Genomic DNA, 27,581 nt, shown 5'->3' with positions numbered 1-27,581 from the left:
CCTGACAGCATCTTATTTTAGTTTTGCAAAAGGATACATTGGATTCAACACAAAATGACTAAGGCTTGATCAACCCATTAACAATGAGCAGAGAGCCCAGCAGCATAAGGAAGGAACTGAGTGAGGTGGAACAGAGTGAGAATTCTGTTAAGGAAGTTGGTGATAGTGGGAATTCAGTGTAGAGGGGGAAAGAGGTGCATAATTATAAAATATATAATATTTATATTAAAATAATATAAAACATGTCTAGGAATATGGCAGGACAGACGAGACCAGTTGCATGCACAACGTGTGCCATGTGGGAACTCCAAGATGCTTTGAGTGCCCTGGACAAACATATTTGGAGTCCTGTAGCTCAGTGGTTAGAGCACTCGCTTTGCAAGTGAGAGACCTGAGTTCAATTTCAGGCAGTGCGAAACCTTGGGCAAGTTTCCTTACTCCACACGCCTAATAATAATAATCCCTCCAAAAAACAAAAACAATAATTAAATTGGTCATTGTCAATCTACGACTGTTTGTGGGACATTGCTGTGCACAATTGGCTGCCGCATTCTCCCACAAATATACAGTCAATTCACTTTACAGTGTGTTCTGTGAAGCGCTTTGGGACGTCCTTTTGACGTGAAAAGCGCTGTATCAAATGCAAGGATTATTATATGTGCAGGAAGTGCTTCCGGCTGCTTGAGCTTGAGCTCAGGGATTCTGAGCTTGAGGAGAGGCTGGAGTCACTACATAGCATACGAGAGGCTGAAGGGTTCATGGATCGAACATTTCAGGAGGTGGTCACCCTACAGCCACAGAGGGTTCAGAAGGAGGGGGAGTGGGTGACCACCCGGCATGGTAGAAGAGGGGACGTGCAGTGCAGAAATCTCCTGAATGTGTGGCACTCACAAACCGGTTCTTTGTACAGAATACTAGTCAGGGTGATGACACCTCTGGGGAAAGGAGTTAAAAGCAAATTGATGCAAAAGGGGACACCAGGAAGAATGTCAATGCAATTGTCATTGGGGACACAATGGTGAAAGAAATAGACCGATGTTTCTGCAACCAAAGACTCTCACATGGTATGTTGTCACCTTGGTGCCAGGATTTAAGACACCCTGGAACAGATGCAAAACATTCTTCAGGGGTAAGGGGAACATCCAGAAGTCGTGGTCCATGTTGGGATCCATGAGGTAGAGAAAAAGAGGGCTGAGATCCTACAGGGAGAGTATCAGAAGCTAGGGAAAAAGCTAAAGAGTAGGACCTCAAAGGTGGTGATCTCTGGATTGCTCCCAGTACCACGTGCAACTGAGTATCAAAACAGCAGGGTCAAACACATGAATGTATGACTGGAGAAATGGTGCAGAAAGGAGGGCTTCAGGTTCCTGGAATATTGGGTCCAGTTCTGGGGCAGGTGGAACCTGTACAAGATGGATGGGTTACACCTGAACAGGGCTGTGACTAATGTCCTCGGGGAAGCGTTTCAACTAATTTTGAGGGGGGAAAGGAATCAGGATGTAGCATCAAAGAGGAGAAACACATTACATAGAGGGCTGGGAGAGATGAATAGCAATGTGATAAGGAACAGTCCAGAAAAAAGGGATTAGATGGGGGAGAAATGCAGAACGGACTCAGTCGGCCTTGAAGCCCATGTACGTAAATGCACGGAGTGTGACAAATAAGATTAGCTCAAGCTGCCACATAGGGTTATGATGTACTGGCAATAACGGAGATCTGGCTCAAACAAGGGCAGGAATGGGACCTGAATATTCCTGGCTACAGTGTATTCAGGAGGGATAGGGAAGGAAAAAAAGAAGGGTGGAGGGGGGTTGGCAATATTGATTAAAGACACAGTTACAGCCTTGGAATGGGACAATGTGCTAGAAGATCCAAAAACAGTATCTATTTGGTTAGAGTTAAGGAGAAGAAAATGAGCTGTTACTCTGTTAGGTGTATACTATAGACCACCAAATAGTGGGAAAGAGGTAGATGAGCAAATCTGCAAGCAGATTTCAGAGATGCAAAACCAATAGAGCAGTGATAATGGAGGACTTCAATTATCCTAACATAGACTGGCAAAATAACAATGGAAAGGGTAAGGAGGGAGAAGGATTCCTGAAATGTGTGCAGAATATCTTTCTGGATCAATATGTTTCCAGCCCATTGAGGAAGGAAGCAGTGCTGGATCTAGTTCTGGGGAATGAAGTGGGACAAGTGGAGTACGTTTCAGTAGGAGAGCATCTGGACAACAGTGATCACAATAACATTAGGTTTAGAGTATTTATGGAAAGGGACAAAGAACACTTAAAGGTGAAGATACTCAATTGGAAGAGGGCTAATTTCAGTGAGTTAAAAAGGGTTGACTGGAAATAAAGATTGGCAGGTAAAACAGCTAATGAGCAATGGGAAGCCTTCAAGGAGGAGCTAGTTCACAAACAGAACAAATACTTTCCCACAGAAGAGAAAGGTAGGGCATCCAAATCTCCCTGGATGAAAAGGAATTGGGATTAAAATAAAACAGAATAAGGAAGCTTATGATAAATGTCAGGTCCAAAATACAGAAGATAATCAAATAGAATAACAAAAGTATAAAGGAGAACTGAAAAAGGAAATAAGAGGGTCAAAAAGATTGTATGAGAAAAGATTAGAGGGTAACATAAAAGGGAACCCTAAGGTATTTTATAAGCATGTAAAGAATAAAAGATCAATTAAAAGTAGGGTGGGTCCAATTAGGGACCAAAGAGGAAATCTTCTTGTGGAGGCAGAGGGCATGGTTGACGTCCTGAATGAGTACTTTGCATCTGTCTTCACAAAAGAAGAGGATGCAGCCAATGCCTTAGTATCGGAGGAGAGGGTAGAGAAATTGGATAAGATAAGAATAAACTGAGAGGAGATACTAAAAAGGTTGACGGTGCTCAAGATAGATAAGTCACCCGGTTCAGACTTGATGCATCCTAGATTACTGAGGGAAGTAAGGGTGGAAATATTGGAGGCTCTGGCCACAATCTTTCAATCCTCCTTGGATACCGGGGTGGTGTCAGAGGACTGGAGGGTTGCAAATGTTACTCCCCTGTACAAAAAGGGGTCGAAGGATAAATCTGGGAACTACAGGCCAGTCAGCCTAATGTCAGTAATAGGGAAACTTCTAGAGACTATAATCTGGGACAAAATAAATTTTCACTTAGAAAAGTATGGGTTAAAAAAGGATAGTCAACACGGATTTGTTAAAGGCAAATCATGTCCAACAAACCTGATAAAGNTTTTTGATGAAGTAACGGAGAGGGTGGATGAAGATAGTGCAGTTGATCTAGTTTATATGGACTTTCAAAAGGCATTTGATAAAGTTCTAGATACAGAAGTGGCTGGGAGACAGAAAGCAGAGAGTGATTTTTAACGGGTTTTTTTTGACTGGAGGGAAGTGTGCAGTAGTGTCCCCCAGGGGTCGGTAATTGGACCACTGCTGTTTTTGATCTATATAAATGACCTGGACTTGGGTATAGGGAGTACAGTCTCCAAGTTTGCAGATGATACTAAGCTAGGAAAAGTAGTAAACAATGAGGAGGATAGTAGCAGACTGCAAGAGGACATAGACAGACTGATAAAATGGGCAGACACTTGGCTGATGAAGTTTAATGTGGAGAAATGCGAAGTAATGCATTTTGGGAGGAACAATGAGGAGAGGCAATATAAGCTGATGGTAGAATCTTAAAGGGGGTGTAGGAACAGAGAGATCTGGGGATTCATATAAGTAAATCTTTGAAGGTGACAGGGCAGTGTAGATAAAGCTGTCAAAAAAAAGCATTCCGGATACCAGGCTTTATAAATAGGGCCATAGAATACAAAAGTCAGGAAGTTATGATGAACCTTTATAAAACACTGGTTAGGCCTTGGCTAGAGTACTGTGTTCAGTTCTGGGCACCATACTTTAGGAAGAATGTCAAGAGAAGCTAGGATTATTTTCCTTGGAGCAGAGAAGGTTAAAGAAGACTTAATAGAAGTTTTCAAAATTATGACGGGATTTGAAAGGGTGAAGAAGGAGAAACTATTTCCAGTGGCGGGTGGGTCAATAACCCGAGGACACTGACTTAAAATAAACGAGTTGTCGCCTCCCAGCTGCGCTCTTTCCTTTCCACCCATTCATTATTCGAACCCCTTCAGTCGGGTTTCCGTGCTGCCCATAGCACAGAAACTGCCCTGGTCAAGGTCACCAATGACATCCTGACCATCTGTGACCAGGGCTCCCTCTGCCTCCTCGTCCTCCTCGACCTATCGGCAGCATTCAATACGGTCGACCACGCTATTCTCCTCCACCGCATGTCCTCCCACCTCAACCTTCAAGGCCCTGTCCTTGAGTGGTTTAGGTCGTACCTCTCCCACCGTCTTCACTTTGTTTCCACGAATGGCTTTTCCTCCACCCCCCGCACTGTCTCGTGCGGTGCCCCTCAGGGCTCTGTCCTCGGTCCCCTCCTCTTCACCCTCTATATGCTCCCCCTCGGTGACATCATCCGCAGACTTGGGGTTAACTTCCACATGGATGTGGATGACATCCAACTCTACCTTTCCTCCTCTACCCTCAACTCCACAACCACTGATGTCCTGACAGCCTGCCTGTCCGACATCGAGTCCTGGACGAGAGACAACTTTCTTCAGCTCAACGTGTGTAAAACTGAGGCCCTCCTGATTGGCTCACGTCAGCGCCTCCGCACCTCAGGCGCTGACACCATCAGCATCCAAGGCTGCACTCTCCACCTCTCAAAGCCAGTCAGGAACCTCGGTGTTCTGTTCGACCCTGAGCTGTCCTTTCTTCCTCACATCTGCGCCACAACTGGCACCGCCTTCCATCACCTCCGGAATATCGCCAGACTACGGCACTACCTCACCCCTCACGCTGCTGAAACTCTGGTCCACGCCTTTTATCACCTCAAGGCTGGACTATGGGAACTCTCTCCTCGCCGGCCTTCCCAGCACCTCCCTTCACAAGCTGCAGGTCATTCAGAACTCTGCAGCTCGTGTACTGTCCCGCACCAGGCTTCGCGACCACATCACCCCCACCCTCGCTCGCCTCCACTGGCTCCCCATCCCCCAGAGGATCGAATTCAAGATGCTCATCCTCACCTACAAGGCCATTCACGGCCTTGCTCCCTCCTACCTCTCCGACCTACTATCCTCCTACTTACCTGCCCGTACCCTCCGTTCCTCTGGCTCCGGTCTGCTCCACATCCCCCGCCTTACCATCGGTGGCCCGGCCTTCAGCCTCTCAGCCCCTAGGCTCTGGAACTCTATCCCCCAGTGCCTTCGCCGCCTCCTCCCTTTCCTCCTTCAAGGCCGGTCTCAAGACCTTTCTCTTTGACCGTGCCTTCAGCTCCGCTCTCGACTCTCTACCCCCTCCTCGCTCCCTCCCTTCTCTCCCCTCACCCTGACCATTTCCCCCCTGCTCGGATCCTGACCCAACTGTACAGCGCCTTGGGACGTCCTCCTGACGTGAAAGGCGCTCTATAAATGGAATCTTGTTGTTGTTGTTAAAATAGTTGTTAAAAGACATAGAGGGGAGGTGAGGAGAAATTTTTTCACGCAGCGAGTAGTTCGGATCTGGAATGCATTACCTGAAAGGGTGGTGGAAGTCAATTTGATAACAACTTTTAAGAGAGAAGTAGATAATTATCTGGGGAGGACAAGTTTGCATGGCTATGGGGAGAGCGCGTGTGAGTGAGATTGATTTGGGTAGTTCTTTTCAAAGAGCCTGTACAGAAACGATGGGCCGAATGGCCTCCTTCTGTGCTGTATAATTCTATGATTCTAATGCAAAATGTAACATTTATTATACTGAGAAACTCTTCTCTTTTTGAATAATGCCATGCGATCTTCAATGTCCGTCTGAACAAGCAGGCGAGGCCTTGATTTAACGTCTCATCCAAAGGGCGGCACCTCAGATAATGCAACACTCCCCCAGCACTGTATTGTCATGTCCGCTTAGACTATGTGATTCCAAGTTTCAACATAGGTCTTGAACCCACAAGCTGTTGGTGTGAGAGAGGGCTTTCTTTAACAGTGATCTATTGCTACACTCGTTTTTCAAACACAGATTAGATAGTTTTCCATTAGGAAATAACATTATGGGATATATTACATAGGTAGTTTGGGCAATATGTGCATGTGACTTACAGAAAGGTGAAAGGCGAACTAGATGGACCTTGGTCTTTTTTCTTGTAACATTTCTTATGTTCCTTCGTCATTCAAGGAACTGCACTAGTAAAGCAGTTTTCTACAAGCTGCTTTGTACTGCAATTCTATAACCAACCTCCAGTGTCACTGGAGAGCATTCATTGCAAGGCACCTTCTGGTCAGATCATAAAATCACAAGAGGTTTGGATAAAAAAAATTACAGTCCCTTTGATTTCATTTTTTCAGAATTCCAATCCTATTGTCTTCTCTTTCCATTACAGCATCAAACTGTTTCTTAAATCAGTGCAGTATCCCAGTCTTAATCATTCTTCCTGGTAACACATTCCAGCTGTTGGGTTTGAGTTGGATGTTCAAATAACATCTAATTTAATTATAAATAAATAGCCCCCCAAATGCTGTTTATTCTCAAATTAAAAGTGTGCCACTGTTCATTTAGTCACTGAAAACAGATATTTGGCTCAGAATGTAATAAGTAGTAACCAGGTGGCCCACCACTTGTCCAGCTAGGACCATCCTAACCAATAGGGCTTTAGTTTGCATGGTTGAGTACATGTCTACATCTCTTACATCTGTTTTGAATTACTGTGGACCTCCAAGAATATCAAGGCCTTAGAGAGGGTGCAGATGCGATTTACAGGAATTGTACCAGGGATGAGGGACTTTAGTTAATTGGAGAGACTAGAGAAGCTGGGATTGTTCTTCTTAGATCAGAGAGGGTTAATGGGGGATTTAATAGAAGTGTACAAAATTATGAGGGGTTTTGATAGAGTAGATAGGGAAAAACTGTTTCCACTGAACGGTGGGTCAGTAAACAGGGCACATAGATTTAAGATAATTGGTAAAAGAACCAGAGGGGAGATGAGAAGAATTTTTTTTATACAGAGTTGTTACGGTCTGGAATCCATTGCCTGAAAGGGTGGTGGAAACAAGATTCAATAGCAACTTTTAAAAGGGATTTGGATAGCTAATTGAAAAGGAAACATTTTCAGGCATATGGGGAAAAAGTGGGCGAGTGGGACTCATTGGGTAGCTCTTCCAAAGAGCCAGCACAGGCACAATGAGCCAAATGGTCTCCTTCTGTGCTGCAATATTCTATGATTATATGATTCTACCTGGAGTTTCTCCTCAGAGCCACTTCAGCTCCAGGGAGAGTCTGTATTCTTTGTTGCCCCTCCCTTTCTCACAGGAAGATAGGAAGATATTTTCAGACATGGTACACTTTTTATCAACCACTAAACAACTTACATTTAAAGAGTGACCTTCATACACAAAGTGTAGCATCTTAAGAGCGCTGAACAATGGCATAATTTGATGCCAAGCCAGGGAAAAAGGGGAGGTGACTGTAGAGTAAAGATTGTGTGGGATTTGGTTGCAGAACCCTATGGCGTCAATCCAACCAACCATTAACTGACAAGAGAACCCTTAAGCTCTGGGGGGAAGGGAATGAAAACCTGATCAGTATCTAATGTGTTTGATGTCTGCTGGAGAGTGAGCATTTGTGAACATCAGAGACCTGAAATTCCATCTAATCTTAGCCTGTGAGGTTATTTTGTCTTAAAATGTAAAATTGTGCAGACTTGTGGAAAACCCTTAATTTGGTAGTCTGTTTTTGACAGTCCTTAAAAAAAAACAGCTTCCAAATTTCTCCATGTAGTCCGCTCCACAGCACATGGAGCCGAAGGATTCCAGCGAGCACCTGAATTCTCACTGGCCCACAAGTCTTGTGACATTGTGTGGAACACACTGTTTACATAGTGGAATGATGCTTAATCTCTTTCTGGACACTGAGGAAAGAGAAGGTACAGTAGTTGCTAATGACAGCCTCAGCTACTTTTAATATCATTGTAATTAACCATGACGATGCTAACTGTGTGTCAGCATTCTCTCCGCTGAGTCAGAAGGTTATGGGTTGAAGTTCCATGTCGGGACTTGGAGCACATATGCTATTCTGACACTCCAATTTGATGATGTTATAATGCACTTTATCAAATGCTATTATTATTATTTTGCTACTTTTCCATTTACACCATGTTACCCCTTTAGATGATCACTCTGGTGTAAAGGACCAAAGTACCAGTACAGAGCTCTCTAAATTCAAATCGGATATCCAAGTCCTTCAGAAGCAGCTCAATGACATCGCAGGCAAGGCCTCCAAAAACAACGCTGCATTGGACAAGTTGCAAGAGTCTGGACAATCAATGGCAACAAATCACAACTCACTGAAAAGTATGTTGGACAGTAACTCTAGGTCTATCCGGGACATAAACCAGACCTTGCTGACATACAGTGGATACATCAGCAGCCTCCAGCAAAACACTGGCAAGGTGCAGAATGAGATGCAAAGACAAACTCAATCTCAAGGCACTGTAGTGGTGAATCTCGGTCAGCTGAATCGGACACAAATTCAGCAAAGAGATTTACTCAGTGCACTGCAAAAATCTGTTGACACCAGCAGTCAAGCCATGCAAAAGACAAGAAATGATTGGCAGGCTCTCCAACAGAATGTGCTTCAAGCATGGAAGGATACGGACTGGCTCAAAGAGAAAGTGCAATACCTGCAGTTACAGGCCATGAACAACTCAATCATGGCGACAGGTAACAATGAGACATTGGCAGACATGAATAGCCAGCTAAACTCTCTCAGCAGCCAGATGGAGAATATTAGCTTCATGGCTAACATTCATGAGCAAGGGCTCAAAGATCTACAGCAGTATCAAAAAACTCATGAAAACAAAACTTCTGCTGGCTTTGAGCAACTTGAAGGGCGGATGGATGTGAACGAGCGAGACATCAGCAACATCATTGGCAACATCAGCTGGACTGTCCAGCATTTGAGATCACTGACCAGCAGTCTGAATGCCCTTAAAACCACTTGCACCAATACATTGAACGAACATGCAGACAAGCTAGCAATTCTGAGCAGTACCATGGGCAGCATCCGCGTGGATAGCTCATTCCTCAAAATCCAGCAGAACGTAATGAGGGCCAGGTTGGATATCGAAGTGGCCAACCTGTCTATGATCATGGAAGAAATGAAACTGGTGGACACAAAACACGCTCAGTTGATACAAAACTTCACTATTCTTCAAGGTAAGAGTATTTTGCATACAGTCCACAACTGGTAGGAAGAGTGGGGCTTTGTGTGGATTATAGACAGTGAAACGGACTAGTTGGGCGAATAGCCTGGTTCCATGCCATTATCATTTTATGTAACTCTCTAAATGATGATACCTGATTCGCTAATTCAAGACTGCCATCCTCTCTGTTTGTCAGAAATCTCCCAGTTTAAAGGTTGAATGTATTGAATAACAACATAATTGGGAGATTTGAGAAAGTGCTACATTCAGTCAGGAGCTACCGTGAACTGTAACAGGAGCTGAAAAATCACAGGCTTGCATTATAATAATAATAATAATAATAATCCTTGCATTTGATATAGCACTTTTCACGTCGGGAGGACGTCCCAAAGCGCTTCACAGAACACACTGTAAAGTGAATTGACTGTATATTTGTGGGCGAACGCGGCAGCCAATTGCGCACAGCAATGTCCCACAAACAGTCGTAGATTGAAAATGACCAATTTATTATTGTTTTTGGTTTTTTGGAGGGATTATTATTAGGCTCTGTGTGGAGTAAGGAAACTTGCCCAAGGTTTCGCCCTGCCTGGAATTGAACTCAGTTCTCTCGCTTGCAAAGTGAGTGCTCTAACCACTGAGCTACAGAACTCCAGCGTTGTTGCTGTTAAACTAATACACAGTATAAGATGCATTGTATCAATGTGCTGATTCTGACTATAAAGGGTTCAACCAAAGAATGTCATGGGTACTGTGTACATTTGTTGTGGTTCAACAATGGATTGTTGCCAGCAGAAATGTTTCTCTATTCTATTTAACGGAGTTGCTTCATCCAAACCAATCTTATGATCTTGTTTAAGGAACACATACAGCATAGGGCATAATTTTTTATTGCTGGTTGTGAGGCGGGGGTGGAGTGGTACTTTATTGAAGGAGAGAGGAAGCCAGATTTGAATAGTGGAAATTTGAGGATAAATAAATATTCTAGAGTTATTCTTTGATTGTTCTTGTAGTTTACGCTATATATTTTCCTAAAATAGATCCAGTTGTAAAATATAGACTTAAATGGGTTCAACTTGTTATCTTATTTTGAATACACATAGAGTAATAGTCAAAGTCTGTTTAAGAGATGTAACTGGTATGCGCTAAGGAAAAATATTTTGACATTACATTATTTCCTATTAAAACTTGCAAAAAATATGTTTGTAAATGACATTGCAGGTCCTCCTGGTCCAAGAGGGCCCAAAGGTGACAAAGGGCCACAGGGGTCAATCGGCCTTACTGGAACAAAAGGAGAAAAAGGTGACGAAGGGGAGGTAGGACTACCTGGATTAATGGGTCGAAAAGGTTCTCGAGGACTCCCAGGTATTCGAGGAGAGAGTGGAAGTCAGGGAGCAAGAGGATCTCCTGGTTCAAAGGGACAAAAGGGTTCAGCTGGAAGACCCGGTTTACCAGGAGCTAAAGGAAACCCAGGCGTCTCAGGCCCAGAAGGTGCACCAGGCAAAGCAGGTGCTTCAGGACAACCTGGTGTTCAAGGTCCACCGGGGGTCCCTGGAATTGTAGGACCCACAGGACCACCTGGACCACCTGGACCCAAAGGGCCGCCTGGTTCACCAGGTCCTCCTGGTCCTGTAGCACTAATAAGCCATAATGCAACAGAAGTCTCCCCAAATCATGGTAAGAATTGTTCAATCACCTCCTGGAATACAAATTGCTGTCATTTCTGTTCATGCCTAACTCACAAAGAATATTTGAGCAAGGTTTGTTGGAATTTATGGTGCAAAATGCTGTTCTTGCTTCATTAGTTTTAGACATCAAATACTCCTACTACGCCAAGTTACAAATCAGTATGAATTCAACTGGTGATGATTCATTATGTCTAAGGTTAATTAATTCATCACATGTGTATCTAGTAACATAGAAGCAGGCCAATCTGCCCATCAAGCCTGTTTCCTATTTTATTGCTTCATGGTAGATCCCATTTCCCTAAATTAAGACAGCTCTCAATATTCAGTGATCACTCTTGTACATGAAGGCTTTAAAAATAGATATTTCCAAGTAAGAACTTAAATAGCTGGTCAACATAGAAATTAGAGCATAGGAAGAGATTCAGCCCATTGAAGAGCCAAGGACTGAGAATGTCTCGGATTCAATCCCTGGACTGTGTAAATTAATTGGCACCACAAGTATTATAATTGGCTTCAGAACACCATGTGTGCGGGCAGAAAATCAGCCAGATCACCACTCCCGAGGCCCAATATTCCTCATGGTCTAAAACTTAAAAGATTATTGTCCAAAACATTTATGATTGTGCAGAATTTCAGAAATGCCTTACATTCAAAAACAATTGCGGAAACATAGCTTCAGAATTTACCAAAATACTGCATTTTGCAGGTTCATGTCCCTGAATCCCCTGTGTCTGCCTGATCTTAACCACTCAGTCAGCACTTTCCCACACGCCCAGGAGGGTATAATTGGTGCTGACTCATTGCCATGTGCATGCAATCTGCAACTGAAGAAACTGTTACATTTTCTTGTACAACTCTCATATGGCATTATTAATCCCCTTACCTTTGCTTTCTTAAAGGTTGTCGCCTAGATGGAGGAACTTTAAGGACAAATGTTACTACTTCTCAGATGATAAGTATGAGTTTGAAGAGGGAAGGAATTTATGCAAGAACATGTCTTCCCACATGCTAATAGTTAAGAATCGCGAAGAACAGGTACTGATTGAAAAGACCAGAACTGCAAATATTTCTGTTGTTGTACTTAAGCCTACAAGCTTTTATTTAGTTCTCAAATAAAGTGAATTTGAGTTAAGACCCACTAGATTTACAATATTTTCTCTTAACCTTTGCCAATTGGATTATAATACATCCCTGCATATATTAATCTTACTTACACACATAAATTCAGTTTTATGAGTTTTTCTCGATAACTTTGAACTCTAAATCTTCAAGTCATCCTCATCCTTCTCTGAACTCTCTCCAATGCATCATTGTCCGTTTGCAGGTAGGGTTTCCAAAACAGGGCCCCAATATTCCAAATATGCATAATACATAATACACAGTCACTACACTTTACAATAAATTCTGAGAAGCACTTTGACACAATCTCCCGACATGAAAGTTGCTATATCAATTAAAAGGATTATTATTATAATGTAGCCTCAAGGCTATGCTTAGGATAATTTGGTTTATATGCAAACGCCGTTCCTTTAGATGAATATCTGGACACCATTAACAAATGCTGATGACAACATCAATCCTTTTATGTCTTTTATAATGACCATCCTTTCATTGTACATAGGTTTCATTTTTCTGGCCCTAAATGCATTTAATCACACAGAATCAAACCCATAGTAACTCTATATAATTGATCTGGATCCCCTTCTTAGAATTTGCTTTGGGGCTAACACCCTACAGTGAATGAAATCAGTTCTGAGAATATTAAATTTTTAATTTGATTGCACCAATCATTGTTCGATACTCAAGCCTCTGTTTCAGCGAATGTTGACCGACTGAATGAAAGATCTAATATATTGAAGTGTTTAACACAGTGGAATACTTTTGAGAGACTCCTAAAAAATGATGATTCATATGCTAATGTGCAAACTTGAAAATAACAGTTAAATAACTTTTTTAAGATGTGTTAAACTAATGTTAATGTATTTTGATATTTACAGCAATGGCTGAGAAGACAGATTAACAGAACAGGTTTCTATTGGCTTGGTCTAACAGATACTGAGAAGGAAAATGAATGGAAATGGGTTGACGGAACAACTGCAGAGTACACGTATGTGTGTATTCTATTATGAAATGTAATACCACTAATGGCTAAATAGGACTAATTTATCGTACCTTGATTGCTTTGATTCATAAAAAAAGTGAAATGCAGTGTAATGAAGGGGTGTTGGGACAGGCCAGGAAAGTGGAATTGAATGGAAAGTTTGCTCTGAATGCCAGTGCCAACTTGATAGGCTAAAGGCCTCCTTCAGCACTGTAAATATCTATGACTACTGAATGTAAAGCTCTCAAGTGAAGTTGGTGAATAGTACAGGACATCTTGACACAACAGAGAAATTTATGTAAAAAGTGAATGAGCAACAAAATAAAGTAACAGGAAATGTCTCAGGTCACTGAGCTATGTTTTACTCTATATTGTAAGCAATTTTTTTTACATTGCGCACCATATTTAAGAAACTTTGGGAACTAATTTTCCACATACAATGAGCTTACTGCCTGGTCACTCTCAAAACACACAGTCACTCGACTTTATAGTAAATCTTGTGAAGCACCTTTCAACATGAATGTAAGGATCATTATTATTATTATTAGCCCTAGATGTCACAGTCAGTGCCCATGAGCCTTAAAGTTTCCTTGAATATTCTGTGGAAACTGGGAACAGCAGTCTTATTTACAACCTGGTGTTAAGCCAATCAGCGCTGAACACTGCTCCAAACATTTATGTGTTTTGTGGGGGAGGTAAAGAATCAACAGCTTATCTATTTATTGTTATCTTTGGGGTGAAAATTACAGTGTGATGTGATAAGCATCACTGGTGCTTGGAATATTCGGTGTCTGTCGATGTCTTGTGAGTGTGACCTTTGCCTTTCCACCTCCCTCTGCTTCCTTAGATTGTTACAATGGTGGCACAGCCACTGTGATAGAAGCAGAAGTGGGCTCGGAAGGCATTCCCAGGGCCAGACACATGTTGTAATTTTCTTGACTTCATATGCATTCAACTTTCAGCCACCGCTCTCTTCTGATATCACTTTATTTTTCTACCTCTCTCCTGACTTTCAAACAGCTCTGAGAACATATTTCTTCAATGGTCTCAAAATTCTTCTCACACCTTGCTCAGTTTCCCTTGTTCAATGCATCAAGACATTTATTTTACTTCAGTTGTATTATTTGATGTGCCTCAAGCAGAATAATACTATTTGGTTAAAAAAAGTCTGAAAACAACAACTTTCATTTCTATAGTGACCTTCACGCGGGGTAGCACACCAGAGCCCTTACCAAAACAATTACCAATAAGAGGTTTAAGTTGAAATTTATTTGAAATCATTTATTTGCTTGCTGTTTAATTTGTGCACTAATTTGTCAAACAAATTTTGTTCCAAGAAACTGGAGACCTGGGCAGCCTGATAACTGGAGTATCTATGGGCCAACAGAGGACTGTGCAGGCTTTCCTGACAGTGCGTTGTGGAATGACTTCTTCTGCACAGATCTGAACCACTTGATTTGTGAGAAAAATGTCAAGCCAGGTATATCATTTTAATTTCTATGTTAGAGGAACCATTGTTCAACTAGAGAATAAAGTTACATATCATGAATGAATGATCTCACAGCTCAGTTGCCATCTGGATTTTGTGGTTTCACTGAAAAAGGAAGGACCTTTAAAAATACATTTTCTGCGGCAAATCGCATTATGTCACATCTCAGCTGAGACCTGAGATCACCCTGGAGAAGAACTCTTGTGAGTTGGTGTGACATATGTGGAATTTTCTGCAGAAAATGCTATTTCCATTGTAAGGCACTTGCAATGTGAATAGTGGTAAGCCACCAGTAATGATACCAATTTCAACAGGAATTCTTTTTAAACCCTTAATGGTGTGCGACTTGTTGCTGAATGGAACATTTCCTTTGTCACAGTAGACAGCAGTCAGTAAAATCTGTTTGAAACCATTGAGTGTTAGGATGCAGTTCTCCATGTGGCAAATTTCTAATCCCAGCCAATGTGAGTTACGTAAACCACTGTAAAGGAAGGCAATGAGTGGAAACTTACCACAGGGAGCAAAACTCGGCTGGTAGATCTCCCCAGGTTGCTGTCTGGTATATACTTTGTGCCAATTCCTGAGCAGTACTGACATAGATCTGGAGAACTGCCATTCTTTGTGGCACAGGCAGATCTAAGAGAAATAATAGCAAACTTAACACAGACCAGGAGCTCTGCAGACATGTTTAATGGGTTTAATGTTTTTTTGTCTGCCAGAAATTTTGGAAAATAGGAACATAAGAACAGGAGTAGGCCATTCAGCCCTTCAAACCTGTGCCACCATTCTATTAGATCATGTCTGATCTGTACCTCAACTCCATCCTTGCTCCATATCCCTTGATACCCTGACCTAACAAATCTCTATTCATCTCAGTCTTGAAAAATTGAATGGATCCAGCATCAACAGCCTTTTGGGGGGGAGAGTTCCAGATTCTGGTAGAGACTAGATGCAGCATTAGCTTGCATTAAACCATAGGGAAGCTCAGATAAAGTCAAATTAGTAAGCTTGTTTTTGTAGATCAAACTGTTGTAAAGCTTTCCCTGTGTTTGTCCTGGCTGACAATCCCCTGAACAAAATGGCCACTCACATAATGGCTGTTTGTGGAACAGTCACCATACTTTCAATTGATAGGGGACATGATATTAAAATCAGAGTAAAATATAAGTGATTTTACAATTCATTGGCCCAGAGGCCAGACATGAACAATGGACACTTGTGAGGTAAGGCTGGACGGCGTGATAGATGCTGCATTTTTATGAAAAATAGTCAAAATGCCTACAGGGAAGAAGGAAGGGTAGGCTCAGGATCCGTTAATATTCAGTGGGCTGCACAGTAATATAGTTTAACGTACAATTGTACTTTTTAAGTGCTTTGGATGCTATTAGAACATAAGAACATAAGAATTAGGAGCAGGAGTAGGCCATTTGGCCCTCGAGCCTGCCCCGCCATTCGATAAGATCATGGCTGATCTTCTGACCTGACTCTAATTATCTGCCCTATCCCCATATCCCCATAATCCCTCTGTTTTTTCAAGAATCTATCACTCTCAGCCTTGAAGATGTTCAAGAACTGAGCATCTACAGCCTTCTGGGTAGTGAATTCCATAACTTCACTACCCTCTGAGTGAAGAAATGTTTCCTCAACTCTGTTCTAAAAGGTTGACCCTTAATTTTAAGACTGTGACCCCTGGTTATAGATCCTCCCACCAGTGGAAACAGACCCTCAGTGTCTACTTTATCCAACCCTTTAAGAATCTTATATGTTTCAATAAGTTCTCCCCTAATTCTTCTGTACTCTAGAGAATACAGCCCTAGTTTATTCAGCCTATCCTCATAGGTCAGTCCCCTCATCCCAGGAACTAACCGAGTGAATCTACGCTGCACCCCCTCTAGGGCAAGTATGTCCTTTTTTAAATAAGGAGACCAAAACTGCACACAATACTCAAGGTGCGGTCTCACCAAGGCCCTATACAGTTGCACCAAGACTTCCCTACTCTTGTACTCCAAACCTTTTGCAATGAACGCTAACGTGCCGTTCGCCTTCTTAGTTGCTTGCTGCACCTGCAAACTAACTTTTTGAGACTGGTGTACAAGGACACCCAAATCCCTCTGAACACTAGCACTACCTAATCTCTCCCCCTCTAGAAAATAATCTGTTTTTCTATTTTTTCTACCTAGGTGAATAACTTCACACTTCCCCACATTAAATTCCATCTGCCACCTACTCGCCCACTCCCCTAGTCTATCTATATCCCGTTGCAATCTTTTTGCATGATCCTCAGTGCTTACTCTCCCACCTAGTTTAGTGTCATCCGCGAATTTAGATGCGTTACATTCAATGTCCTCGTCTAGATCATTGATGTAAATCGTAAATAGCTGTAAATATTGTAAATATTGATAATACCAACACCAATTGTACAGATGTGATGATGGCTTGTGCATATTGATTTATTTATTCACAGAAGTGGCCTTTTAACTTTGCAGATGAACTGTCACAGTGAGTGTCCTGAAGAAGAGGTCCAGAGACATTTTGGGACCAATTGGCGGAGGTAAACCTCAGTTCCAGGTCCTGGATTGCCAAAGGAAGCTTCTGCCTTGAGCTTGAAGACACAATTAACCCAACTTTCCAAATGTTTCCTTATGCTGGCCATCAGGACTTAAGCCTGCGTACCTCCGTAACTTTAAATATAATAGATTTTAGCCCAGCCTTTATTCTGCAAAGAATAACCACTATTTGATAACAATTATTGTTTATAGAAAATACGATAAGCCAAAAATGTTTTACATAATCCATATGAAGCTCAGTTTTTAATTGTGTTTTTTACAAATACGTGCGTCAGTATATGAAAATCTATATGTTAACACTTGTGTTTAAAAAAATATTTACCAAGCATCATAGTAACAGGCTTACAAAGCTTTACAGTTTTCAGTAATTTTTCTGCTGAACTTTCTGCCTCAGTGCATTCATGAAGTAATTGTCCAACTACAAGAATTTATAATAATAAATAAAACACCAAATATAAGATGTAGGCACAGGGTTTGATATGGGTCTTATTTTAATATCTTCCAGCTGCTATAAAGATGGTTTATTTTCTACTTTAGATAGAATAGCATTGTTTTAGTCATGGAGTCAGGGTATCGCACTATCTGAGGATTCACTCTCTGGCTGCAAACTCTTGCACTGAATCTGTATTGCTGCCTTTTAGCTTAAAGCAGAACTTGCTCAAGAGTGTACTCACCGAATACAAAGGCTTCACTTTTATTGCGTTAGCAAGGAGCAAAGCCTTGTGATTGCAGAGTGCATGTTGGTGTTAACAGCAATGCATTCACATGGATTTCAGGAGCTACTTCAGAGATCAGGGATCACCTCCTGTGTGGTTTACAATCGGACAACAGTGAGGAAGTCATCTGAGTGTTATTTACCACCTGCATATGAAAAGGATAATGGAACTCATCTAAGATCACAAATGTTTTGATTTCCAAACTCTGTCTATTTCCTCCAGTGTAATGTGATAGCAACTAACTAAATCTTCAAGTTTTTTTTTGGATGAATTTTGTGCCCATCAACAAAGGATTGTGGTTTGTTGATGGGATTGTAGAAGGGATTGTAGTTCTGGGAAATGGAAGTTTCCCATTTCGAGCACCCACTCACTGTTAGCATTAAGGAGTCCCAGAAACCAATGATTTTTGGGTCTAAATTGCAGTTTTATCTTAAGCAGCAACTTCAAGGTACATATAATGATTCCTGCTACTGGACGTGTATTACATTAACCAACGCAATCTCCTTTCAGGAATGGTGGAAATCTGAATGGTTTCCACTGGTCGGTGTGACACATCTACTTATCGGCAAGAGGTATTATTTGAAACTTGGAGTGACTATTTGTTATTTCTTTGTTGTCATCCCTATTTTCAACCCTAGTTTCAGACAAGAACTCCCTGCTGTACCAGTGTGATATTTTCTTCACACCAGCCATCTTTGGTTTCTTTGAGTGAGATTGCTATAACTTAGTGCCAATTTGAAGGCAGGTTTTGTGCTGTAACAATTGTTGCTGTTCAAACTTATTTCACATATAGCCAGCCATCATTCAGAAAGGACTTTCACTGCAATTAAATCACATCTCCCAGTTCGTTTCGGTCTTCAACACTTTTAATCAATTAAAGCTTGCATAAAAATAACAGCATTGTGCCAATGATGTCTGAATTGTTATATTTCTTAATGGAATTTATAAAGACACCAAGTCCCCCAAAATGGGTAAGTAGTAGTATGTTATGCCACCCTACAGGACTTCTGATCTACTTTTAGAGCAGAGCTCAGCAGATATTCTTATTAAAGGATCCTGTTTAGAAATTCTGTAAATAAACACCACTATTGAAAGAATGTGAACCTGGTAATATAAACAAGTTGAAGCAAATCCATATTAATTTCCTCAAGTTAATGCAGAACATAAGAAAATTGGGACTGAAAAAGCCAATTTGGCACATTGATTCTCATCCCTCTACTCATCAGCTGGGTGTCTAACCTGTAGAAATCCATCGCTATGCTTATGAGTATCCAAACCTAACTGAGATTTCCATGCATCTCACCTACACATAGAAATTCCAGAGGTAACTTGTTTGAATGCTATGCACACTGTCTTCCTGGTGGGATGCATCCTACTTACCTAATTTTAGAAAGTATTAGGCACAGGTTAGCAAGAAACAAGGCTTTGGGACCCCAGAGTGTGGGTTGGGGTGACTGCTGGAGTCTGACCAGTTAAAACCACATAGTTTGCCAATGGTAGCACTGTTTGACAAGCTTTCCTGCTGCTTGTCCAGCTAGGACCACCCTACACGTTAGGGTTTTGGCTTGCAAGGTTAATGTGAGCTGAGTGGGAGGATTCCTGGTGAATAAACATTGAATTGAGGATGGTTCTAGGGATTGCCTCATGACCCAGTGCACTGAGATTCCAACACTGACAGCCCACTGCAGAGTTATTGTCTCAGTTTCCACATAATGAGCTACTGAAGCAACATAGGGAGATACCAAATGGAGATTGGCACTTCCCCCCATCATCCCCAAGTGTGAAGGAAGGTCTGAGGATGGGACATCCCACTTTGCTCATACAAATCTCCAAGTAAATGGCGTTAGCTGAGGCTTGGAAACAGATCTCCAGCTGAGGAAAGTGCATGAACATGCATGGGGGAGAAAATAACATAAAATAGAGGGAAGGCATCAATATTTCACTAAAAGTTTAAAACTGGATCATTTCTACTATCTTGTTTGGGTAAGCCCAATCTAGCAAGAAGTTTGTAAAAGATGGGTTTTGCTGTCCACTGTTAACCTTATAAGTGACCAGTTATTGGAAAATTCCTTTAAGGCTGTCAAAGTTATATGTCATATTAATTTTTCACTGTTATCCGCACTTCTTTATGGTCGAGCATCACATTATTTGTTGAATACTCCTGTAACATGACTAAAGCTAAACTAACCCAAATGGAATTGTGAAATAAAACTAATGTTATTTAAACAGGCTGTTGATCTGATTGATTTGAGTCTTAGCTGAGGATTTCAAACAGCAAAGAACACTTCTGTAGTCTGATCTCAGCTGTTCCATATTTCTGACGCTATTGCTGTTTCTGGTGCTTTATATGGGAGGGGGATAATATATATGTCCACAAACAAAAGAATGTGAAATTGTAAGAAATAGTTGGACACAATGAGCATTTAATAGTCATAGAGCTGTTTATTACATGTAACTAACTATATTCTATCTTCTTGAAGATACTACCTCCATAGATATAGTCAGCCCCCCACTACCATTGTATGCTGCTCTTTGGAATGAGTACAATTAACCTTGGGAAGGGAGGGAGGAACATCACATCTTGCAGCCAATTGCGACGCTGCTGCGTTTTGTCGATAAAAACAATGCAGTCAATTCACTTTACAATATATTCTGTGAAGCGCTTTGAGACGTCTCGAAGCTGTCATAAGGTGCTATGTCAAATGCAAGGATTAATATTATTATTAATATCTTAACCAGATCTTAATCTCAACCCATGTCCATAAATGTGTACTTCTCACAAGGATCCATTGGATGGCGACCAGGAGCAGAAAAGAATGGCTGGATGTTTCCTGGCTGGATGTTCTCGGGACACTGATGGGTCAAAGCGCAGTCTTCCCTCCAATGCCAAAGTTGAGATAATTTAATATGGCACAGGCCAGAGATTGAACGGATGACCTTCAAGGCCAGATGTTGAACCATTTGGGGGAAATTAAGCTATTTTAATCGATCCCTCCAAACAAAAATTTGATTACCCGATTCACAACTGGTTGTGGGGTATTGCAGTGAGCAATTGGCTGCCATGTTTTGCCCACAAAATACACATCAATCCACTTTACAGTCTATTCTGTGAAGCACTTGGAGACGTCTGAATGACGTGATAAGGCACTATATCAAATGCAAGGATTATTATTGTAATATTTGTCTCAAAAACAACAATTGATTTAATAATGATCCTTGTATTTGAATATCTCCTAAAAAGCACTTTCATCTATAAAAGTGTAATGGCTGTACTTGTAAATGAACATAACATTGAGGTTTTGTTCCACTCTGGCCTCCCAACTTCCACTATACTTAACCCAAGAATTGTTCATATATGAGCCTTTATGTTATGAGAGCAATATTTTCCATATTTACTCTGGGCCAATGAAGCCAATTGTAACATATTTACAGCTGCCCCAACTTAGATCAGATACTCAGCACAGCCCTGGATTTAAACCTGCGAGTTTCAAGTGTACATGACTCAACTACTCATGATGGGCTGTGAGCAACAATTAGTTAAGATGAAGGCTCCGCAGTCTTCAAAAGAGAAGACCTTATGGAGGTACATAAGATTCTAATGAAAAGGTAAACCCAAAACAATACAGACTGTTGGTTCTTCAACTTGCCTGTGTTGGGAGAAACAGTTCCTCCACTGTTTCTGGTGTTACAGCTGACACTGTTTATTGATTGGAGTAGTTAATTTTTCTGGCCGGCCATACAGGCTAAGCAACAGGTTTGCTGCCTAATACAGACTTTCTCTGTATGGCAGGGAGATTTCACAAGCAGAAAATAATAATACAGCTTGAATATTACAGTCTGCAAAAACGCAATTGTTTCTGTGTTGCTACTAAATTTGTATGCTTTGCCTCACTGTGTAAACAGGGCAGATTCCATAACAACTGCGACTTCAGACTGAAATATAAATGGACCATCAAAGTGCTTGTAAACCCATCCAAATTAATATTGCCTAACATGAAAATTGTACCATATAATACTGTGCTCCTCATAGAGTGCCGGTGCTACATGTTAGAACTCTTTAAATATACTGTAAACTTAATAACTACTTTTTGGGTACAAACCTGCTACTGGAATTTTTTCCTCACTTGGAGCAAAAGGCTGAATGTATGTAGTGTTCCTTGCAAGGATCTTTCTTTGTGGAGTCCTGTAGCGTATTAGTTAGAGCACTCACCTCACAAGCAAGAGCACTCAGGGCAAAACCTTAAGCAAGTTTCTTTACTCTACATGCCTCTGTTTACCTAGCGGTAAGTAGGAACCTGGTTGTTAGTCACTTGGTGGATTGCTTTTCCAGAAATAATAATCTCTTCAAAAAATTAACTAAAATAAATAAAATAATAAATACTTTGGTCACTCAATCCATGACTGTTTATGGGACACTGCTGTGCGCAATTGGCTGCCACGTTTCGCCCATAAAATATACAGTCAATTCACTTTACAGTATATTCTGTGAAACTTTTTGAGGCGTCTTAACGACGTGATAAGGTACTACAACAAATGCAAGGATTATTATTATTAATGTTATCTGGGAGTCCCTCTAGAATTCTGGGATGTGGACACCAAAGCACTATTGGAAATCCAGTTGAATTAGCTTTTGAATATTAATTAAACGGCGCAAAGAGCCACTTCATGCGGATAACTAGAAATAAATAAAACATTTACCTCAAACTACTGTACAGAATTTAGCCCTACCTGCCCTTCAAGCTCTGATCAAGGGATTTTTCTTCTTCCTTTAAGCAATGTGATATCTTTGAAATTTCAAGCACAATGATCCAAAATAAGTACTTGTTTAAGAAATTATTCATTTTTCACAACAGTGGGCTAGTCTTCCTTATGCATAATGAACTTTGTAATTTGACATTCATGTTGTGCTTTTTGAACAAAGAATTCTCTGTCCACAATCTGGTGAGAGAGAGAGAGCAGCTCTACCTCCTGCTGTGAGTACAGCACAGAAATGAAGTCAAAATCAATTGGTTTAGGGTCATTATAGCATTAGTCACATTTATGCTGCAAATGAGCTTTATGAATATATTCATTACATGCAAAGCTCTGGAACAGAAATCTGGTCATTCTGCACACAGCAAAGTACCACCATGTAATGTAAGGTTTTTTTCTCCTCACACAAGAAAATGCTTCAAGATAGAAATAGACCTCAAAACTCCTTCAGGCCAGATATTTATTTTTTGAAATCTGGAACTATCAGCTCAAATCTATTGTAAATTCAGTAAATGGACTTTTCAGAACTAGCCCTGCAGCTCTGCTGCAAATAAGAACACAGTTGCTGTCAGCTCCTTCTTGGTGATTGGCGTAGATTGTTGAGCGCCTATTGGAAGTTGTCTATTTGTTTGAGAAGTTCCCCAGTCAGGAGCTGAAGTCGATTTAAAGCAAGAGCTGGGTTGAGACCACTTTACGTTATTTGGCCTATTTGCACAGTCCTGTGGGAGTGAACAAATTAGTGCTAAATATGTCAAACTTCGCTCATTTAGGCTGTAGCATAGGAACATTACTGTACAATTCCTGTTAACAGAGGTGCATTTGATTTGCTTGTTTAATTATGTCATGTTGTATTTTGTCAGCTTCCACTGTAATGTTAAGTCTATGGAAAGCTGGCAATCTTTCAGTGAGGCAATAATATTTTAATTCTGATATGTAAGATTCAAAAGTTTAACTTTGGCTGACGCATTTTAAGATTTCTCCCCATAATGGGGTGAAACTTGTACTCCACGTGATATTGATCACATTAAATGGGATCTTCAGACTCAATTCTCAACAACAACAACAAATTACATTTGTACAGCGCCTGGATTTGGACCCTAGCAGGGGTTTAGGATCGAGGGTGGTGGAGGTCAGGAGGGGTAGGGGTGAGAGGGTGGCCTACCCCAAAGGTGAACTTGTTGAAACCGGGACCTTAGCATACGATTTCCAGCTTATGAATTGTGGCATTTGACTGCCGGGTGACTGAATGGTTGGCTTTTTGAGAGTTTATTTTACTAAAAAGCCAATATCCTGGTAATCAGCAGTCAAATTCACAAACCAGAAGGCCAGCACGGCTTCTCTCACTTCACAATTGAGAACAGTGTGAGAGAAGGGAAGAGGAGCACCACTCATTGTGTTAAATATCTGACTGACCATGAATTGCACCCAAATTAAGGCAAACCCTCAGATGGTCCTCGTGTCACCCATAGGGTTTTGAACTGGACTGTTTAGTTTTTGAGCAGTGGGACGCATGCAAGACAGCGCACACAATGGCAAGCTATGCGTTTTTAGCAGATTATACTTCAGCAGGATCCCAACGCACCCTCCAAGGTCCCCAAGCCTTGATTCTTGCCAACCTGTACCTAATGTGCACCTAACCAGAGTTGGGTTATCAGGCTGTGTCCCCCCGGGAAGAGAGTGCTAACTCTGTTTCAGACACAGGAGAGAATGTACGCTCTCCATTCCAAGTATATGTAGAATTCTCAGCCTAGTTTTGGATGCTCTTTTGCATGATGATGGATTTCCATATATGTCAATCACCTGGATTGACCGATAAAATGTCAAGCAGCGTCAGGGTTGTCACCCAAAGTAGCTAATAATAGCCCCCCACCCCACCACAAACCACATGGAGAAAGTACTTTACACTGAAAATACTTCTCCTATAACAATGCTTCCACTTTAGATTACTTTTGATATGAAAATAAATCCTCTTCTTGGCAATCAGATTTAAACCTGGGGAGTGCTTCCACACAATCCAGCAAAAGGCAAGCAAGTTGCTATAGGCTTCTCTCACCACAAGTGGGTGATCTTGTCTATCTAGGAAGCTGGGAGGCTCCAGCCAACAGCAGAACATTCTGTTTCACCGCTTACATCTTCATCTCGACTTCCCTCCATTTTAGTTTAGTTTTCCTCCAATGTTTTTCTGAACCATTACTTGCTGATTTCATACCAGTTGTTCAATTAGTACAACATTACTGTCTGCGAGCTATAGGTTTAACTGCCCACCAGTCTACCCCTAATAGCCTCTCTCCCTAATAACAAATAATGGGGATCTCAAGAACTCACATTGATTTACATAGTCTGTCCAAGCCATTCAGCCCATCTAGTCCATGCAGATTATTGTACTCCAGGTTATTGATCCTCCACCCTTCTTAATGCCCCCTCCCTAACCTCCTGCAAAACCCCACGAATCCCTTCCCCCTAATGTATGCATCGAGTTTCCTCTTAAATGCATTATTGCTTTCTGTTCCAACCATAGATTCTGGCAGGAGTTCTGCATTACCTCTACCCTTTACATTAAGAAGTTCCACCTAAACTCTCTTTTAGAGTGTTGTGCGTGTGGTAAATACACCTCAAAGTTTGGCGCAGTGGTAGCACTCTCGCCTCTGAATCAGAAGGTCTGGACTTGGAATCACATTGTCTAGGATGACACTCCCATACACTGCTGGGAGTTTCCTTACAAATGGAGGTGAAGGCATGTTGGGAGGAGGAGAGAAGTGCCCTCTGCCTCCTCCTAAAATAGCTCTGCCTCCATTTCTAAAGAAAGGCTACACCGGGTTTTCAATCATGACGCCACAGGCCTGGCCATTATGTCCCTAACCTCTGGAATTCCCCCTGAATTCCTTCTAAATCCATACTCTTTGGCTTCCGTCAATGTCTTCACTTCTGCAAATCTGAACTCCTCAACCTCCCTGGGATTTCCCTCATACTCACTGAACCAGTGTGCAATCTAGGCATCCGTTTCGACCACCAGCTGTCCTTCCTTCCTCACACCCGGTCCCTGACCAGGACCGCCTTCCTCCACCTTCGCCACATTGCCCAACTCCGACCGTACTTTACCCCAAATGCAGCCGAAACCCTCGTGCATGCGTTTGTCACCTCCTGCCTGAATTACTCCTCCAGGCCATTCCTCTCCAGTCTCCCCAGCTCCACTATTCAAAAAATCCAGCTCATTCAGAAGTCTGCTGCCCACATACTGACCCAGACCAAATGGCGTACCCCCATCTCACCAGTTCTGGCCAGGCCCCACTGGCTCCCCATCACCAAATGGATCAACTTCAAGATCCTCACACTCGTGTTCAAATCCCTTCACTCCCTGGCATCTCCCGACATCTCCGACCTCCTCACTCTACAATCCACCAGCCAGGGCCTCCACTCGACTGACACTGGCCTCCTGCTTGTCCCTCTCACCCTCCGCTCCACCACTGGAGGTCGCACATTCCGCCAATACACCCTAAAACTCTGGAACACTCTCCCTCAATCCATCTGCTTTTCCCCCTCTCTCCGCTTTTTCAAGTCCTGCCTGAAAATCTTCCTTTTCAACCGTACGGTCACCTCCCCCTCCTACCAGCTTGGAGTCAGGCTCCGCCACTGTTAAGCGCTCTGAGACGCAACCCTGCAGAGAGGGCACTATATAAGTGAAAGTTGTTGTTGTTGTAATTTGTCCCTTTTTACTGCCTTTAAAATTCTCCTGAAAAGCTACATCTTGGTTTAAGCTAACTGCACTAAACCATTCTGTAGTAATGGGGCTTTGTCCAGTAACCAGGTATGAGTAGCGTTGCACACAGCTACATGGTGACCTTGTCAACTAGACTCTCGTTTAATGCTCCCATCCTCAAGGTCCCTAAATTTATGAACTGACAGAGTATAGGAATGTGTCACCCACCTATGTCTGTAAATACTCTGACAACAGCAACAATTTTTACTTATGCAGCATCATTCAAGTAGGGAAAACATCTCAAAGCATTTCACAAAGCCTGAGTTGGAGCCCAAGCTGGAAGGGGATGGCCAAAAGAACAGTCAAAGAGATTTTCACGTGGCTTTTGGAAGCAGAGAACAAAAGAAAGAAGAGAAAGAAAGGTGGAGGGATTTCGGAAGAGAGTTCCAGAAAGCAGAGGCCAAGTGTCTAAAAGCTTATCCAGTGGGTGATGTTGGGGGGCAGGAGGGACTTTCTTTGATATTCAATTGCTGTGCACAATTGGCTGCCTTGTTTTGCCCACAAAATATACAATCACTCCACCTTACAGTATATTCTGTGAAGTGGTCTGAGACATCTCAACAACATGATAAGGCGCTATGTAAATGTAAGGATTATTATTCAGAGAATAAACACTATTGTCTTTCTAGAATACTTAGAATTTGCCTTAGAGTTTGACTCAATTCTTTCCATGTGGAAGAACAAGTAATATTTGAATTGTATCTAACCAGATTTTCAACTGTTAACTACTGCTCAGTGATCCTGATCTAAAGTGTATGTTTATGGTCATTAAGTGAGGCTGTGAGATCTCACTGTCTAATATGACAGCTGGCAGCACCCATGGAGCCATGCGTTGTGTGAGTTAACACTTTCAGGAGCGGAGGGGAGAACACTGTGAAAAAGAAAAGAGAGACCCACATAGAGGTAATAATAATAAAGACAAGCTTTCACAATTATTGGGTGCACTGGATACATAAAATCATGCAAATTGGAGCATAGAAAGAGGCCATTTGGCCCATCGTGCCTATGCCATGCTAAACTATTCCAATTCCTGCTCTTTCCCATGCCTTATCTATGGAATCTTAACAACAGTCTCTCCCCAGAAATTCCTCTGTTGTTGAAAACAGTGCATCTTAAAAAAAGAAAATGAGTGTAAATGTTTGATGAATCTGGTTTAACATTTCTAATAATGTGTACTTATTTAAATTCTTCCATATTACAGGATTTGGCAGCCTGGCAAAATCACTTGAATGTCATTGCAGGTTACCCAGTTTGTAAGGACAGATGTGCAAT

General features: G+C 41.7%; 1 protein-coding gene across 3 annotated transcripts in view; it reads left to right on the top strand.

Annotated features, from left to right (window-relative positions):
* The window catches only part of colec12 (collectin sub-family member 12), an 83,078-nt gene extending 63,052 nt beyond the window's left edge, over window positions 1–20,026 (top strand). For 2 of the 3 annotated variants that reach the window (XM_007900929.2, XM_007900928.2), the window contains exons 5-8: window positions 8,209–9,255; window positions 10,461–10,916; window positions 11,827–11,962; window positions 12,925–12,984. In XM_007900929.2, coding sequence (XP_007899120.2) covers window positions 8,209–9,255; window positions 10,461–10,916; window positions 11,827–11,939 — 1,616 coding nt within the window. In that variant the 3' untranslated portion in view covers window positions 11,940–11,962; window positions 12,925–12,984. Of the gene's footprint in view, window positions 1–8,208; window positions 9,256–10,460; window positions 10,917–11,476; window positions 11,509–11,826; window positions 11,963–12,924; window positions 13,035–14,365; window positions 14,509–17,003 lie in introns of those variants that run through there. The other variant, XM_042346857.1, reaches the window with a different exon arrangement.
* The last annotated feature ends 7,555 nt before the right edge of the window (window positions 20,027–27,581 follow it).

This window comes from Callorhinchus milii, unplaced genomic scaffold, assembly GCF_018977255.1.
Source record: "Callorhinchus milii isolate IMCB2004 unplaced genomic scaffold, IMCB_Cmil_1.0 Scaffold2, whole genome shotgun sequence".
Classification (NCBI taxonomy): domain Eukaryota; kingdom Metazoa; phylum Chordata; class Chondrichthyes; order Chimaeriformes; family Callorhinchidae; genus Callorhinchus; species Callorhinchus milii.
Note: the sequence above shows the minus strand (reverse complement) of the source record. Positions and strands in the feature narration are given on the sequence as shown.